We start from the raw sequence: 17,761 nt of genomic DNA on the forward strand, positions 1-17,761 counted from the left end.
TGTGTGTGCGTGCGTGTGTGAGCGTGAGCGCGCAGCCAGATCTTTGTGCAAACGCGCAACGAGGCAGAGCTCCCCGGTCCAGCTGGTTCAGTGTTTCTGGAGCCTAACCTGTGGGTCGCTGCACCGCTGAGAGAAGCATGAAAACTGTGATCCTGCAGCCCTCAGGACGAGTGAGAAGAAGGTGTGCACCAGCGAGCTGAAGCCTCAGGGTGAGCGCAGCTTTTCTGGACTCCTGGAGGACATTTTCGCTGCTTTTCTGTTGCCAGACTGTTTATGGTTGTTATGCACGCTCTGTTTTGGGTTTCGATTGTGTCTAGTAACTTGTTAGTGCTTTTCGTAGCTCTGAGGGGTCTGTGCTTTGCAGATTTATGTCATCCTCTAAAGCTCATTGCAAACTTAGTTATGTCTACTTATTGACAGTTCACATGGAGATGGAGGACTATGTCATTTGCTTGCTTTTTATTTCTCACACAAGAAGGCATTTTTAATCACACTGAATATTAGGTGTTTTCGTCAGTAGCAGCTCTCAGTCAGTCCATTGGTTTTTAATTAGTGGGTGCTCTGCTGGATTTCAGTCATAAGTCATCAGGCGTTCTCCCTTGATCCTATTTCCAGAGTGGTAAGCTGTCTGCTGTGGCTGTTTTTATTTGTGACCGTTGTAAAAAAAAAAAAGGAGACAAATAAAAAAAAAAATCTAATTGCAGTTGTAAAAGAAATCTGCTGCCAAGTGTTTTAAGAGGCCAAAACAACACAAACCAAAACTCGAGTGATTGGTCTGAATTCAGTCCCAGTAGAATGTGTGTCTGTTTCCTGCATGTGTTGAGATGCTTGATATTTACTGCTGGAGACTTTGTCCTTTACTGACCACAGCAGCTGACACTATCTGATACCAGCATTCACTCACAACACTTAGTGTTTATCTGCAATTAAAACATGCTGTTGTTCAAATCTTCAAATCGGTGTCCAGATCAGTTTGCGGTTGTAGAGGAGAAAGGCATGAAGGGAAGTGAGGGTGAGGAGGACAGAGCCACTCTTGTATGTTGTAATTGATGTGATTCAGCAGTCAAAATTCCCATCCATATGTCTTTCCCGGAGCAATCTTCACCCAACCATGGCATGTTACAATGGCTTCACTGAAGTCATGAGGCTCTCAAACTGATGAAATGTGTATTTATATCCCCGTATGTTTCAGTATCTCCAGGCTTAGGGAGGTTATTTCTTTCTGATTCCAGAAAGTGTAGCACCAGATTCTGAACCTGATTCTGAAAATATAACACCCACAAGTTCAGCAGAAGGGGCAGGAAGGCTGGCAGAGCAGTGTTGGCGGAGGTTTGGGCCTAAAGTTGAAGAGGTGAGGCTACAGTGTGGTGAGAGGAATCAGGTATCTTCAACAACAGCAGCTTGTTTGTTTCGGACTCTTTCCTGGGAGAAAGTGGGCCAAATTCAACCTGTCAAGAAGAACACAGCTTTTAAACATGTGCATCAACTGAATAGATAATATCATGAATTGTATCTAACCTATATATCAAAACAGTGAATTAAAACGTGCATTTTCTACTCATCCAGTTTTGTATTAAAACATACGTGAATCCAGCAGTTGATCACACACGTGGTTCTCGTTCTACAGCAATAACAACATCTAAAACAACAAGTAAAATTTGCTGTTTCCCACTGACTGATGTCAAATCCTTGGGTTTGTATTAACAAATAGCACCGGGGAACGAGCTTGTCTGAAAGGGTCTCGCGCTGTGAGACACGGCATGTTGTCCCACTGCGCTTGTTCTGTCTGTTGGCCTTCACCTCAGCGGACGTGGGAATGTATCACCTGTGTGTGAGTGCTGAGCTCCAGGGTTTAGTATGTGTATGCAGCAAGTAGCTGTTGTCTTCACCCAGATGAAGTGACCTTGGTCGGACATCAAGGTCCTGATGTCCAGTTTTGCAGCACAGTGCGGTTTGGTTACAGCCAACTCCAGAGGGACCTTGAAATGTTACACAGCTTTAAAGGTCAGATTCCTCACATTGTGATACACTCCCTCAGTATTCAGAGGAAAATTTCAGTCAACGCACACTGTGAGCTAATTGTTCACAGCAGCTACGCTTCCTTGTTTGAATAAGCTTCCCTTGCAATTTGCATCAAATATCCTGTTGCTGTTTGTGGAGTGTAAGATGTCCCTGCTTGTGTCCAAACCTTTATTTTTAATTTTGTTGTACTTGTTACAATGACAATAAAGTTCTATTCGATTCTGCTCCAAAATGCAACTAGATTACATTGTAAGAATGTGAATAGTTTCTGTAATACAGCCTTGACAAAGACTTTAGCAATGGAAAAGAGGTAACAAGTAGAAAATAAGGCCACATATCAGTTATATCACGAATCTATGTTGTTAGGTAATCTGTAATAATACAAAAACTACAATATCTCTCTCCTCTTATTTTCATCTGGTGCATCATAAACAACACATTTTTAAAGAAGTCTCTTATTTCTGATTTTTAAGATAGAATCCCTCCTACCACAACAGCCTTTGGAGTAAGCACTGAATTAAAACAAGCTATTTATGTCCCTGTGTTCCCCCATCTCTATGGTGTGAGGTCGTCTCCTTTCTGTCTGCATCACTTAACTTGTCCCTGTCAGTGTGTTTGCAGAGGTAATGGCAGATCGCACATTTACGCAGTGAATATTAACTGCAGAGCTGTCGATCTGTGTTGTTACTCTGCTCAGGTCTTACATCTGGTGCCCAGTTGTTTTGTCAATTACTCACTCTTCTCTCCGGCAAATCCATTAATGGAGTGACACTGGACTGAAATCTGAAAGACTTTCACATTACAGCTCATACAGTGAACACTTGGCACGCTGTGGCATGGTATTGGAAAAGGTTGTGAGAAATATCTCATTTACTCAGTGACTTCACTTCACAAGAAATAAGCAGCTGTTAAATATCGCTCTTAATATTGATGTCAGATGCAATTTATCCATCAGGCTGTAATGTAAGGTCGGCCATATTGGGTTGATATAGACTCCAGGATAGACTGCATTAGAGAGAGGAGAGTAATCTGAAGGAGCTCTTTGTTTGTGCTGCTGTCTGTTAATTAAAAGTCCTACTGTATGAGTCTGGCTGGTATAAATGTATCTTTTGTCAAATGAGGAAGTGGACAGGAGTGGTGCTGTCTAATTTCATCAGGTGGATTGAAATCCATGCCAGGATGAGGACAAAAGTACTCAACTCCTCTTTGTCCTCTATGAATCTGATCCTGTCCTATTCCTGTTGGGAATATGAGGCCTGGATCACAGCTGTTCCTGAAGAATATCAGCACGGAGATTAATTTAACTGCCTGGTTTAGGCTTATCAAATAAAAGGATCCGTGGCTTTCCTCTGTTTTACATCACTGTCAGTTTAGGTGCAGGACTGTTGATGAGTTAAGATAAGATGTTTGAAAACGGTTTTGTGGACTCTGAGAAACTAAAAAGAGAATGCCTTGTGTTTTTTTTTTTTTTTTTTTTTTTTACATTTACAGACCGGAGGATAAATCAGTAATGGAAATTAGCTGCAACTCTCATGAAGGACAGAAAATGATGGCTTCTAATTCCATATGCTTATCGGCATACATTACACACTTAACCATTGCATAAATGAGCAGTATGTCATATGCATATACATGCATTGGGGATGCTTGAAGTGTGACAACAAACACATGAAGTTAAATGAGCATCTAGATAAGTTGAACAATATCAGCTTCATGCATGATTTATTTTACAGATCTGTTTTATTGTATGGCATTGGCCTTGCCCACTTCCATATTAATACAAATTCTCTACATGAAAATAGACATGTATGAATCCTTAGATCTTGTCACCTTCTTCTTCTGCCTTCAGGCCATCGTTAGGAAACCATGTGCAGCTCCCTGAGCCCCAAACAGCCCAGTGGCCCGGGCCTGACGGACATGCAGCAGTACCAGCAGTGGCTCTCCAGCCGACATGAAGCCAGCCTGCTGCCCATGAAGGAAGACCTGGCCCTGTGGCTCACTAATATGCTCGGTAAACCATTCCCAAGCTTTAAGTTATTCAATTCCCAGAAATGTTTCTTCATTTGCTAAAAAAAATCCAAGTTGCTGTTGCTGATTCATTTGAAATACTGTCCTAGAAATAGCATATATTTGAATATTCACTGCACATTTCCTCAACTTGACTTAAACATCAATTGAACTGGTTTTGCTGATGTAAACACTCCCGCAGGGGACTGGAATCAATCTGAACCTCATTACAAAGTATTTTAAAGTCACCAGACTGTGTGAGAACTAGCCTCAGTGTCCCACTTTCTCCCATAGATTACCTTAAATGAATAATGGACATCATTAACCTTTCTTAAATAATGCTCAGCCAGTGGTGGAGAAGAAGCAGCGAAGGGAGCGTCAGCATGGTGGAAGGATGCTGTTGCATAATAAATCTTGCTGTGCTGTGTACTTCTTCAGCAGTGGAGCCACAAAACAAATGCATGTGATCTGAATTTAGTGGGATACAGCAATTCAGGAGAATGGTTTGTTTGTTGGTTTGATGTTTTCTAACAAGAACATGGTAAGTATATGCATACACTAAAACATGAAATACGGCTCTCATTAATGAAAAACACATGTCAAATTCATATTTACACATCATTCTGTCTAATTCATTATTCCAGTTGGTTTAAGTGTGGAATCAGCAACCGACCAGTCAACACAAAAATGTACTTGTTAGCCAAAAGCAAATTCTTAGAATTTCTTCTTAAGAATTAGACAATTGTCTGTTAAATTTCTGAGGCAAACTGCCTGTTTGCCAGTATTTTATCAGCATTCAAAGATTTTTAAACTATAGATTTGAAGAAGAGAATCAGTCTACAGAGACACAAGAATATTAGTGTTATTTCTTCAGAATGTACTTTGAAATTATGTGCAGTTAGCTAATTACTGGAAGTTAGTCCAGGGGACATCCTGCTGAATAAATGCCGTCCAACACACCAACTAGAAGCCAGTTCAGTTCCTGAAACTGACTCCTGCTTGTGTGTGAACAACTTAAAACAACTTACCTATCCTCGCTGTGATCTCTGGCGGTCTGAGTGTTTGCCCTGGAACCAGCTGAGCCAGAAAGCTCTGGTGTGGATCAAGGACTTGCAGACTTGAGAAGCAAGAGCGTCCGTGTGCTTCCAGCGAATACACACCAGTTTGTTGGTTTAAACCAACTTCTGTATACTTAGTTCATTTAAATTCAAACAGAAAGGGTGATGATATTCTTAATTACAGTTTTGGGAGGGAGGAGCAGTGTGGTTCACTGATTGAGTGGGAGGTGAAAGCCTGCTTCTGCTGATGACTCATATTGTTGTTGATATGCGAGGTTGAAGCAGCTTATGTGACTGAATATTTGAGTTTACATATTCCTATTAGAGCCCTCTGGAATGTATTCTCCCCACACAGTGAGGGTTGTATAGGGTAGAGTATGAGCATAAAACTCACTGAGTATTTCTCAAGATTTGAATCTCTCTTTTCTGGGCTCAATTGGAACATTTGGAACTCATTAAACATCGAACCCCCAAACCCCTCCTCCTATAAGAAACAGAAAGGGGCTAAAAAAGAAAAGTCTCCAGTTTCTTTCCATAGACACCCCCCTGCCACCACCTCCTATTTCACAATGATCTAACTATGAAAGAATGGTCCTCTGGAAGCCAGTCAACTGGACACCACATGTTGATCACCAATGTATCTCTGCAACTGTGCAGGATAATGAGGCCTTACTGTGCACACACACACACAGATGCCCCCTTTTCATTTGTCCTCGTCTTAGCTGTACTACCAGGAAATCCCCTCAAAGTCTCCCAAATCATGTTGTAATATTTCAGCATGCCACAGACCCAGCAGTAAAAGTGAGGCTCAATCATTAAAGCTGTTTCTGAAAGTCAACAACACTGCATCAGGTTCAGCTTCAACTGGCAACAGAGTGAGGAATAAACTCTCTGTCCTTACACAGTATATATATTTTAAATGAGCATTTTATGGTGGATTTAGGGTGTTGGACTGTCTGCTGTCTTTATGTGTCCCCTGCTCAGGTCTGGAAATCACTGCTGAGACCTTCATGGATCGCTTAGACAATGGCTCCCTGTTGTGCCAGCTGGCTGAGACACTACAGGAGAAGTTCAGGCAAAGTAATGGATACCTGCCTGCCCTTGGCAACAGCAAGGTACGGGACTGCAATGGTCTGGTGTGATACAGGTTACAGTGAAAACACTAATCTGGAAGCTAAGTCTCGACTGAGTGTTCCCAGACTAACTTTCAGCTTGAATGATTTCACAGAGGATCATTTCTGAGCAGGGAAACATCACGCAGGCACCGACTTATTAGATGGGATTGACTGACAAACACTTTGGTCTCAAATGTTTTAACGGCTCCTCTGCTTGAATTCATGTTTAAAATCATTTGTGTGCATTGCAGCATAAATTATTTCTCAAAAGCAAGTATTTCCGTGCAATTTACTGCGACCAGCTTCAAGACAACACTATTGAACTCTGATTGACTCTCACTGAGACAGGAAATTGCTACACCATGATCAGGTTTCCCTTTAGAGGATCAATAAAAAAGATCAAGTCTGTTTCCACCCTTCTCAAAGACATACTGATATCCTGACATCTGGAGAGTAATAGACAGAGAGACCCTTTGAAAAGCAAAAAACAATGATAAAACACATAAATTCGTCATCCACCCTCTTCATATGTCTTACTTGTAGACTGGTTTTAAAAGATCAGCAGCAGCCACGAATTCCTATTTTGCAAAGAGCTCCAAAAATTTCAGAAATGAGTGCACAAAGATGGGGGGATGGGAGACTGCAGCAGAAAGGAAAGAAAATAAGGCTGTGAGGACACATTATCTGGTGGAGCCTCCCAACCTTGTGAAAATTGGAAGAAGTCATGTTGTCCTTATTAAATCATGCCTTAAAAACAACAGAAGATGACCACTGACCCAAAGTACTTTCCATTTAAAATTAACAGATATACTTGACATTTAAATTGAAGGTATAATGGTCATCTTGTGACACCTAAAATTCTATTAGAATAGCTACAACTATTGAATGTACTGACTTAAATGCAGGTTTTATGTATTCAGCACATTACTGACGAATCAAAGGTCAAAATAAGAATGTTTTTAAATTAGTCCAGTCAGTGCTGAATCATGATTCTGCAGACATGATTCATATCTTCTGCATCTACAGATATCTGTGTCGCCTCCACACTGATCTGACATCTGGCGTTGGGTACGATAATATGTTTCCAGCAGAGGGATTAGGTCATGATCTGTTCAGAGGGAAAGAAGCTAAAGACTCTTTTGTTGGTCCTTCAGTGAGAGTTGTTGATGTTTGCACTGAGGCATTACTGTGCCGATGACGGTGGGTCTCCTGATCCCAGTGTGAGTGCAGCTGCACAGATGTGAGGAAATACTTGAGGTCAATGACCGTGGGACGGCAGAGGAGCTACTGAAATAGAGGAGCCTATTGATCGCAGAGAGACAGAGAGAAAAAGAGCGGAGGAGTCTTGAGGCAGATCGTCAACTCAGGCTTTAAAATCAAACAAAGTTGCATTCTGATTCTGTGCCGCGGACTTGATTTATCGCTTCTTACACCTCACAGTGCATGCTTTAAGCTTAATGAGCTGTGAAAAATAAATTGTGTTTTCCATGTCTGATGCCCTGTATCTCATCTTATGACATTTTAAGCTAATTATGACTCTTTAAATGCTCTAATTGTTTACTGATACATTTTACCACTTGAAACAAAACTTCGATCTGTGTTCAAGCCCTGTTCAAAGTTGATGTGGTGTCAGAGTGTGACTACTGGGAGCGAGTGCAGCACGGACAAACAATAAATCACCCTTTATAGATCTCTCGCACATCTTCCCATGTGTTTACATCAATCAAAATCAACTTCAGATTAATGAGGATTATATGTCTTTCCAGTCATAATATTTTCATATGCCCATTTCAATGCAACCATCTCATTATCTGTTAAAAATTTATGGTAATACCACTAAAGTTTAAAGCAAAGGTTTGATATTTTAGGAAATACTCTTATTTGGTTTCTTCCAGAGAGTTGGATGACAAAATCAGACATCCAAGAAAAATAACACTGACCAAAACACATTTTTGAGTGTAAGGGGATTACACTTAAAGCTGGTTTAGGTTAGCAGAGAGAGTGGAAACAGAGTAGCCTGCTGTATAAAGGCCACAAAATCAGCCAGTTGGAGACCCCCTCCGCTGAAAAACACGTTTACATATCCATATGGTGTTTTTTATATGCTGGAGAAATAAGATGTCAAAGCCATGGTTGAGCATTTCCACCTTGAGACTGCAGTCTATCAGTCACAGTCGAAAAATAAAAAAAAAATCCAGGGTTTCCTGTGTCACAAACCCAAGCTTAACCATGCAGTCAACTTGCATGGTTAAGCTTTTTGTGTCATTATTCTTGCGCCAAATCATTTTCTGGTTCAAACCTGCATGCCTGAACTACTCCAATATTACAACTTGCCATTATAAGACTAGTTTTACAGTGCTTGAGCTGAATTGTAGGTGAACTGGTGAGCTTGAGCTGCAGCAAGTGACAAAGTGGGTAAATCGAGAGTTTGGGACTTCTTACATTTGCACATTTTAGTGGAGGAAAAAGCGGATAGTTACACTGACACCATTCTAAGGCATGAAGGGTTTTATTTTTGTGGAAAAAAAATATTTGAAAAGTAACTTTTATATGCAGAAACATGATTTTAGAAGTTTAATCAGTGACTGAAGATGAACTCTGACACTGCTTTAAACATCTTGTGCATTCAGTTTCTGCAAAAAATTTTATGCTAAGTCAATTACAGATATGATAGTGGCTTAATGCTGTCATCTAACTCTCAGCAAGAAGACAAATATACTTCCCAAGTTGTTGAATTATTCCATTGTGCACATGCAGAGCTGTGAATCTGGAGGTGTTTATAGTGTTTCTGACTGAAAGAAAAGTACGCCATTCGAGCTGGCAATGTTCATTTCAAGTAAAGCAGTTCCTTTTCCCTATATTTAGTCCCCATCTGTTTAAAGATAATGTTTTCCAGAAGTTCTGTACCTTCAGTTGCAGTCATTAGACACACAAAGGTGCAGATAATTCAGTGAGCCGCAGCAGGAATAATAACACGTCATTCTGATTGTTAGATCAAACAATGCTGCCAAAATAATTTCTCATGGAATGCAGAGTAATTCAACAACACAAAAGATCCCTGAAAAAAAAAAGTCAAAAGGAGAGCCTAGAATGAAAAGAAAAATACCCACAAAAGCGTGCATATTTCCAGCATGAGCTCACTGCACCTTTCTCAAAGCACAGACACACATATCCTGTATAAAACCACAGCAAGGCACATAAATCTCCCTGAACAGACCGTGTGGGGGCTGAAAGCCATAGGCATGATATTTGATCCCAAATCATAGAAGGCCTGGTAAAGTAGCTCCAATTTTCTTAGCTGTATTCCCCCATATTGATCTGTGTGGAAAAGGTCGATCCAGAGCTGAAACCTGGATCTCAGTAGATGGAACAGATGTAGATAAAGAGTGTGTGTCTGTGTGTTTTGATGGAAACTCTGGGGGCTGAATTGAACAAGTCACTCTGATAGACATTTGTTTTCTCTTTGACAAATACAAAGCAAAGCGTCCAAGTGCTTTTTAAGTGACAGTTAAGGGAAGTTTTCCATCTTTAGTTCATAATAACTTCTCTTTGTCTGTACCAGAACGTTCCCAATCGAAGGATACCGTGCCGCCGGAGCGCTCCCTCTGGATCTTTCTTTGCGCGGGACAACACAGCTAACTTCCTGGCCTGGTGTCGTGAGGTTGGAGTTGGAGAAACATGTCTGTTTGAGTCAGAGGGTTTAGGTGAGTCTGTTGTTTCACAGCCATAAACACCAGAAAAAAGTCTGAATGTAGGACAAACCAGGTCCACAAACAGACTTCAGTTTCCTTCACAGAGACACAACACTGTGGGCTGCCACTGGCACTGCCAGGGCAAGAGACTCAGATTTCTATCTCCTGTGAATAGCCTAATTGTGCAGGTACAGAGTCGTACAGGTTTCCTCCCCTTTGAGGCTCACGCGCCTCACATCTCCAGGCTCTGCTGCACCTCTGACATCAACACAAAGCTCTCAAGGGCACCAATCTGCAGGGAGCACAGCGAAGGAAGCAGCTTCACCTCACAATAAGGATGTCTCGGATACAGTGCTCATGCACAAAAATGTCAAGAGCAAAACAAAGAGAGCACAGACAGAAGGGTGTGAGTTAGCGAGAAAGTAGGCCAGCATTATGCAAATGGTTTCCTCAGCTCAGAGTAGGGATATTTTTCTCTTCCTCATTCAGACTGTTTTTTTTTTTATCTACATCTCTCTAATCAATGGCAAAGATTCTTGCATGATATTTCAATGAAATATGCTGGCAACTGAGATATGTCTGGGCTGGAATATTGTCCTTACAATTAGATGCACAGTATGTGACCGAGCCAGTAATAGAAATACCGAGGATATCCAGCACATTGTTGGCATTTCTGGCTAAAGGTTGGTCAGCCACCGCAAAATAATTTAAACTGTACAAATATTTCTGGATGCCACGTCACACACTGATATCCACAAGGAGCTATAAACACCTTCACATGCAGGAGACATGAAATTGTGATGAAATGCTGTGAAAATACCTCGGCAAACAAAAACGACTGACAGTTGTCTTCTTTCTTTCTTTATCTCCTTCTCCATCTTTCCTCCTCCCTTCCTTTCTTTGGGCGGATTTCTCAGTTTGACAGTAGGTGTACAAACACCAGGTTTGCTTTCATGTAGTGGATATTCTGTGTGTACTGCATGGTGTGGTGTGTCACATGTGTCATACATCTTGTCCACTCCTGCTGTCTGATCTGATACTTGGCGAGGGCAAAATAACATCACAAGTCTACATGAACACCTGAAGTTTCAACAGAACTCATTTCCATTCGATGTAACAGGATTGCAGAGGAGAGGATCATTTGATTGCATGAAGTTCATGAGCTTGTTTTTATGTGCATTTCATCATCACACAGCCACTCATCCTCACTGACTGCCTCTTTCCAGCACAATGTCCCACTGTAATGACTCAAAGCTAAATCTCCTCTGATCTCTTTTTGTAGTTCTTCATAAGCAGCCACGAGAAGTGTGCCTCTGTCTGCTAGAGCTGGGCCGGATAGCATCACGGTATCTTCTTCTTTTTTTATGCTTTCTCTTTATTTGACTTCATCCATTTGCCAGTCATTGCATTGTTTTGTAAATCTTTCATACACTTCTTTCCTGGTGCAGGTACAATGTGGAGCCTCCTGGCCTCATAAAACTGGAGAAAGAGATCGAACAAGAAGAAACGACACCTCTACCTCCCGCATCACCCGTCTCCCCCGCTCAGCCTCTCCCCACGTTTCCCTCCTCGTCGCCTTCCCCGTCTCCTTCCCAATCCCCGACTCCCACCAAAGTGACTTCCAGCAAAAAAAGTACAGGGAAGCAGTTGGATGACGCCGTAAGTCACCAGTGATTCACCTCCGGCTCAGCTGAGATATCAGAGGGGAAACATCTGTAAAAAGGTTTATTTTTATATGTGCTACAGGTGAGGCATATCGCTGATGATCCACCCTGCAGGTGTGTGAGTAAATTCTGCGTGGAGAGACATTCGCAGGGTCGATACCGTGTTGGGGAGAAGATGCTCTTTATACGAGTGAGTATAAAAGTGTGATTGGATAATGAGACATGAGGTTTAGACTGGTTCAGCATCAAAAAAATGTTTTTTAGTGTTGAATATAAAGTAAAAGACCTGATTTCTTAGCTTTTTTATAAGCAACAGAACACCTATTTTGAAAATGTGAAGAGCATTAATATTGTTGAGGAAGGGCCAGATGGCATGCAGTCAAGTGATATATTAACTCATCTTTTATACATACATTTTGATATAGTACCTCTATTTTAAGGCACTTCAATACAGTTCAGAAAAAAATGTTGTACTTTTTACTCCACTACCTTATACAAAGTCTATCATGTTCCTATTCAATGTGGGGAAGCAAACTGTCCATAAAATGTACTTGTATTTTATACCTGTACTGTAAAACCTACAATGAAATTGTCTACAATTACTTTGGAGAAAATCTGTAAAGTTGTTTTATTTTAGAGCATAACAAAATAACATACCATCTTTTAAAAAAATGATTGATCGCTAATCTAAACTGATCCATTTTATTCAATCCAGTTTGCAAGGCTGCTTGGCTAAAAACAATAAGGTCTCACACTGCAAAGCAAACCCTTTCCCACACACACAGCATATGGCAGAATGCTGATACTTGGGTTTGGCTTTGGGATGAAAGTCATCCATTGTGCCCGGAGAGCCAGGATTTTTGCTGTCAGGTCTCATTTTTGTGTAATTGTGTTCTGACAATGTCCATTTTCAGCCAAACATAATGCGGTGCACTGGTTGTAGAGGGAAAGTAGCATCCACAGATTGCTTTAAAAAATAATTTGCTATCATAAAGAACCTGCTGTTACATTATTTATATCCAATAATCACAATGAATTAATCAGCACAGGAAATGTTGCTCTACTTTCACTGAGTGGAGGGATATTTCAGGAAAACAAATAGAGGCTAACAGATTTCAGAAGTACCATCGATCCCCTTGGGATCCCGGTTACTTGGCAACCCACAACCAGGATTCACACCTCCAAGAATGTGATTCATGCTGACGGTATGTTTAGGATGTGCAGAGACTTTACTCTTGGATGTCCTCTGCTGTCAGCCCACTGAACTGCAACTACTAATGTCAGATTCAAACCAAATCAAATCTCAATAACTGTGAGGTTTGGATGAACAAAGCTGTTATGTAATATTAGTGGGGACAATATTAAGCAAATTTAAGACTCTAGTTTGCAATATTAAAGTATTTCCAGGTAGAAAAACATGGGATCAGATGTAAATGTCAGTATTTATCATCATTTGATGAATTCATGCTTCAGTCTCGGTGTGTTGCTGAGCAACCAAGGACAAATGATGAGAAGTTTGTGTGTTGGTTAAATGCAATCTGTTGTACAGCAAACACTGAACAGCCACAACATTATAACCACTGGCCCAATGTGTAAGTCCAGTTTGTGCTGCCAAAACAGCTATGACCCGTTTGAGTGCAGACCTCTGAGGGTGTCCTGTGGTTTCTGGCACCAGGACATTGGAAGCATTCTCTTAGGTCCTCTGGGTTGTCTGGTGGTCCCTCGGTGGCTTCAGCTTGATCCAATAAAACCTGGAGACTTTGGGATTGGGATCTGGGGATTTTTGTGGCCTTGGGCTCTTTGTCGTGTTCCTGAGCAGTTTTTTTGCAGTGTTGCATCATTGCACCACTAAGGGAGGTTGCCATGGTGCTGTCTCCTTCTACTGCAACAATGTTTAGGTGGGTGGCACGAGGTAAAGTAACATCCACATGAATGCAGGAAACAAGATTTGCCAGCAGAACATTGTATTCACAGTATCCAGTAGATCACATTTAGGAAACAAATGTACAAAAAAACCGTCCTCTAGCTTGGTCTATTTTAGCTTGCAAAGAAAGTCAAAGTCGCGTTTTTTTGATGACCACCGTGACAATTATATTTCAAAAGGCTGGAGAGCCTCAGTTAAAACAAGGAAAACCCCAGTCCAAACCATAAACTCTCACCATTAAGCAAAAATATGCCATATACAGACAGAAAACTGAATTAACCACAGTAAAAATAGACCATGTTTTATCTTGGTTTCTATCACAGCCAGAGTATATGAGCTACAGCTTTCTGATCAGGCCAGACACAACGAGTGTTAAACCTCCATTCCTCTGTCTCTCAGCCAGCGCTTTTCACAGAGAAGATGCTTTAATTAAAATTCCTCACATGGCTTTTTGTCACCCCCAGCAGCTGCTTCCACTGAAAAGACATGACTACAGTAAGGCTGCTCACTGTCTGTAGGCAGCTGGGACCGAGGACAGCAGTGACGTCTGGCAGATATAAGAGTCTCACTTCACAATAATGTGTGCAGCCTGAGAGACTGACCTTCTCAGCTCTTGAAATAAATGAGCTGGTTGTAGCTTCAACAGGAAGGCAGAGAAACATCAGACTGTTTGTGAGAAGTGTTGTCTCAGCTCAGCCCCGGGCTTCTGCCCTTCTCCGGACTGCTGAGAAGGGACTCGACTCCAACAAGGGTCTCGTCCCAAAACAGCATGATTGAAACCCCTCTGCATCACCCAGGTCCATTAAATCCAAAGTCTCACCGCCTGAGGCCTGGTGCTGGTGATTGGAGGCACTGCCCTGATGCTGCCCCCTCGACTGATTCCTTTAAGAGGCTTATAAATGTTGTATGTTTTGTTGCTGGGGGGCAGGACGTCTTATATCTGGCCAAACTGAGGTGACAGTCTCACGAGGTAGTTTACCCTTTTTTTTTAATCAGACTATTTAGTTTGCTAACTATCTGAATCATTCTCCCGCTGATTGTGTTTTTAAAGACAAACACGGCATCCTAATAATGTGTTTATTTACTCGTCTTCGGAAAGGGCCATTCGGTAAACAAGATTGTTTCTGCAGAGGTGTAATGATGTATTAATGAGGCAGAAGGGCCATAAGCCTCCACAGTGAGGCGCACATGTTTTATGCGCACGGCCTCTGGGGAATGCAAGGGTCTGATCCTCCAATATACCAGAGCCTTTTATTCCTTCTCTTTATTATAATGGCCGATGTTGCCATGGTAGCCAACCTTGAGAATGTGCCCTGATGTGGCAGGTGGCATCATTTTAAAGCAGAAAAAAAACACTGCATATAATACCTTGAACATAATACCTTGGCTAATCAGAGCACACCATTTTAAAGTTCTGAGCTTCTTAGAGATGAATAGCCTGAATATTTTTAGCCATGTAGCAGAGGGGCTGCAGGGATGATGAAGGTGGTCTGTCCAACACTTTGTAGAAGCACACACTGGTGGACAAACTGCCATACAGTTTAGTAGACTGTCCTCAGAGGATGGATCCTATGGCAGTGGTGTTCCCCCAGTTTTCTCTCTATTGCTACCAACAGGCTGACATTTCTGCTTTGTAGTGATAAATCTTGACATCAACAAGGATTGCAATTACATTTAGTACAAACACTCCTGTTATCCTGAGCAGTATTTGTTGTTTTGAGCAAATATCTCATTAACTGTTAAATGACATTCATTACAGATATTTATGTCTCACTTAAAAAAAAAATAGTTGTCTTGTGATACTTTGAAATTCCTCCCCATTCGCTGATTAAACCCCCATTTATCAAAGTTACATATTCTTTTTACGAAAATCATCCCCTCCTCCCTTAAAATTTCTTAGAGGTACAGTAACTCTAAGGTTCTGCTGCATAAATAATGTTTGTGCAAATCTATGAAGCCTTTCACTGCTTATTTTCCACTTGATATGTCTTTTTGCATGTACAAAAACAGCATTTGGACATGTTAGAAAGGTAAATAAAATGAAGGGTAAAGCAACAAACAAAGTTAAAGTTTGTTCAGGTGTTATATAGTTTAGATGCCTTCTCAAGAAAAATAGTCGCATCAGTTAATTCATCAAGTATCACCAAAATATAGAGGCTTAAATTGAAGTGGGAAGACAATCCGGTGGCTGCAGAAGGAGGAAGGTAGGCGATGCTGATGTCCACATAGGGAGGATGTTGGGGTGGATGAACAGGTCAGCAAAACACTTTAACACAGGAGATTGCTGTTTGTTTCACTGTTTCCAAGCATGACTATAATTGGTCCCTAATTTTAACCGCACATTGAATATAAGAAAAAAAATCTTTAAAAATATGGCAAAGATGCTGCAACATCAACAAAGCAGGCATTTCAATCCAAGCCAGTTTCCTTTTCCTGTGGCACCATCATGAAGTCAAAAGCTTTTAACTAAATACCCACTAATAGCATTCCAAGTCAAAGTATTTGTGCTTAATCCAAATGAGGAATTATTTCATTTTATATTCATATTAGCATTGTGTACATTTAGGTTCAGCCCTGAGACAGACTGGCGACCTGTCCAGGGTGTCCCCTGCCTTCGCCCGAGTCAGCTGGGATAGGCTCCAGCACCCCCCACGACCCTAGTGAGGATAAAGCGGTGTATAGAGGATGGATGGACATTTAGGTTCATAAATGTTAGCATGGCTGTGCAGTCAAACAATGAGATGGCTCTATCAGCTTCAAGTTTGTCAGTAGCAGGTCACTATAGCGTTGGGGTGGTAGTGTGGAGAAAGCTTCCCTCCAGGGAAATCCTCCACTGCAGGGCCCCACATCAATCAACGAGCTTTGACATCAAAGCCATGCTTAAGTGTTCATTCAGCTTCAACCCAAAGGCTCAATCAGGGAAATGACATTAGTCCTATAGAAGGGCTCAGCTACAACCATTAAAGCTCCCCTTTGACACACCTACATCCCACCATAATCCTATTTCTGCTGCAGATGCTGCACAACAAGCACGTGATGGTGCGAGTCGGTGGAGGCTGGGAGACCTTTGAGAGCTACCTGCTGAAACACGACCCGTGCCGAATGCTCCAAATCTCCAGGGTGGAGGGCAAAACGTCCCCCGTCAGCAGCAAGTCCCCCAGCATCAAGGACCTCACCCCGGACAGCTACCTGGTGGTGGCAGCCCACTACCGCAGCAAGAAGTAAAGACTGAGAAGTGCCATTGATAAAAGGACACAGAAGATGACTTTGTTCTGGGCAACATGTCCGCTGTTCTCATGAATACTAAAGTTATAGTGCAGCAGCATTTTTTTGAAGAGCACACTGCTGAAGACTGACTATTTGGTTAGTGTGTTTGTGATGAGATTAAGCTTGAAATTACACTAGTGGGCCTTTGATGTTGCATTTTATGTACTTTTATAGAACTGCTTTGAAAAATGTGTTGATCTTTACATTATAATGAGTTAACAGCAGAATGTGTAGATTGTTTTCAGTTTTGTTTTCCAATCAATAATTGTATTTGAAGCAATAAACGACTTAGAGTAGGTATTTTCTGTCTTTTGTGTAAATGCTCCTCTTACAAAACTGCAGTGTAACAGGCTTATGGCACATGACTGCATAGACACAACTTTTTAAAAAATGAAATCAAGCAAACGGTGGACATTTCAGCACCTTTGTGATTCCAATCTGATGTTGATTTCTCAGTTTGTGTGCTAGTAGAGAGTTTTCCATCAAGACAATGGATTGTTTCTCCTCTTTTTTTAAAAGAAAAAAAGTTCTCAAACTGAATTTTAGCTGCAATATAACCTTACAACCCAAAGAAAATGACCAAAAGCTTTACTTGATCATTTAAATAGTAGTTCTCTAAATATAGATAACTCTCTCATAGAACCTAACATTCATAATGAAATGTGAGTTTTTAATTCGTAATGCATTTCTTGGAAGAAATCTTAATGTTGTTTAGATCTTGAATAACTCTTCTATGCAATACATTTAATTGTATTATTCATTAATAGAATAGCTCCCATGTTTTATATAATTACTATACAGACAATCACATGTACAAAGGAACCTGATTTATTATATTATGCCGACAGCAGAGTTACTCATTTCAGATGCTGCGTTTCTTCAGTTTGTTGTATGTTACTGACCTCTAGAGGTGGTGCAATCCATTAAATCTGAGTACAATATCAGTTTCTTAGGTTTGGAGTTTTACCGTTAAGAGATATAACCCATTGTTTTTTAAACGCAGTGCATTCAT

General features: G+C 41.1%; 1 protein-coding gene across 1 annotated transcript; it reads left to right on the plus strand.

Annotated features, from left to right (window-relative positions):
- Positions 1-45: 45 nt before the first annotated feature.
- Positions 46-17,047, plus strand: LOC110950342 (growth arrest-specific protein 2). Its single transcript, XM_022192886.2, has 8 exons — positions 46-209; positions 3,872-4,033; positions 6,072-6,202; positions 9,765-9,906; positions 11,177-11,240; positions 11,343-11,553; positions 11,641-11,748; positions 16,498-17,047. Exons 2-8 carry the CDS (start codon positions 3,889-3,891, stop codon positions 16,705-16,707), a joined length of 1,011 nt encoding a protein of 336 aa, XP_022048578.1. The 5' UTR covers positions 46-209; positions 3,872-3,888; the 3' UTR covers positions 16,708-17,047.
- Positions 17,048-17,761: the final 714 nt, after the last annotated feature.

Source organism: Acanthochromis polyacanthus, chromosome 8, assembly GCF_021347895.1.
Source record: "Acanthochromis polyacanthus isolate Apoly-LR-REF ecotype Palm Island chromosome 8, KAUST_Apoly_ChrSc, whole genome shotgun sequence".
NCBI classification, from domain to species: domain Eukaryota; kingdom Metazoa; phylum Chordata; class Actinopteri; family Pomacentridae; genus Acanthochromis; species Acanthochromis polyacanthus.

Coding starts and splice junctions, on each gene's coding strand:
- LOC110950342 (XM_022192886.2), top strand. CDS start 3,889: ATGTGCAGCTCCCTGAGCCCCAAACAGCCCAGTGGCCCGGGCCTGACG. Junction 11,241..11,342: donor CTGGGCCGGATAGCATCACG/GTATCTTCTTCT, acceptor TTCCTGGTGCAG/GTACAATGTGGAGCCTCCTG. Junction 11,749..16,497: donor AGAAGATGCTCTTTATACGA/GTGAGTATAAAA, acceptor TTTCTGCTGCAG/ATGCTGCACAACAAGCACGT.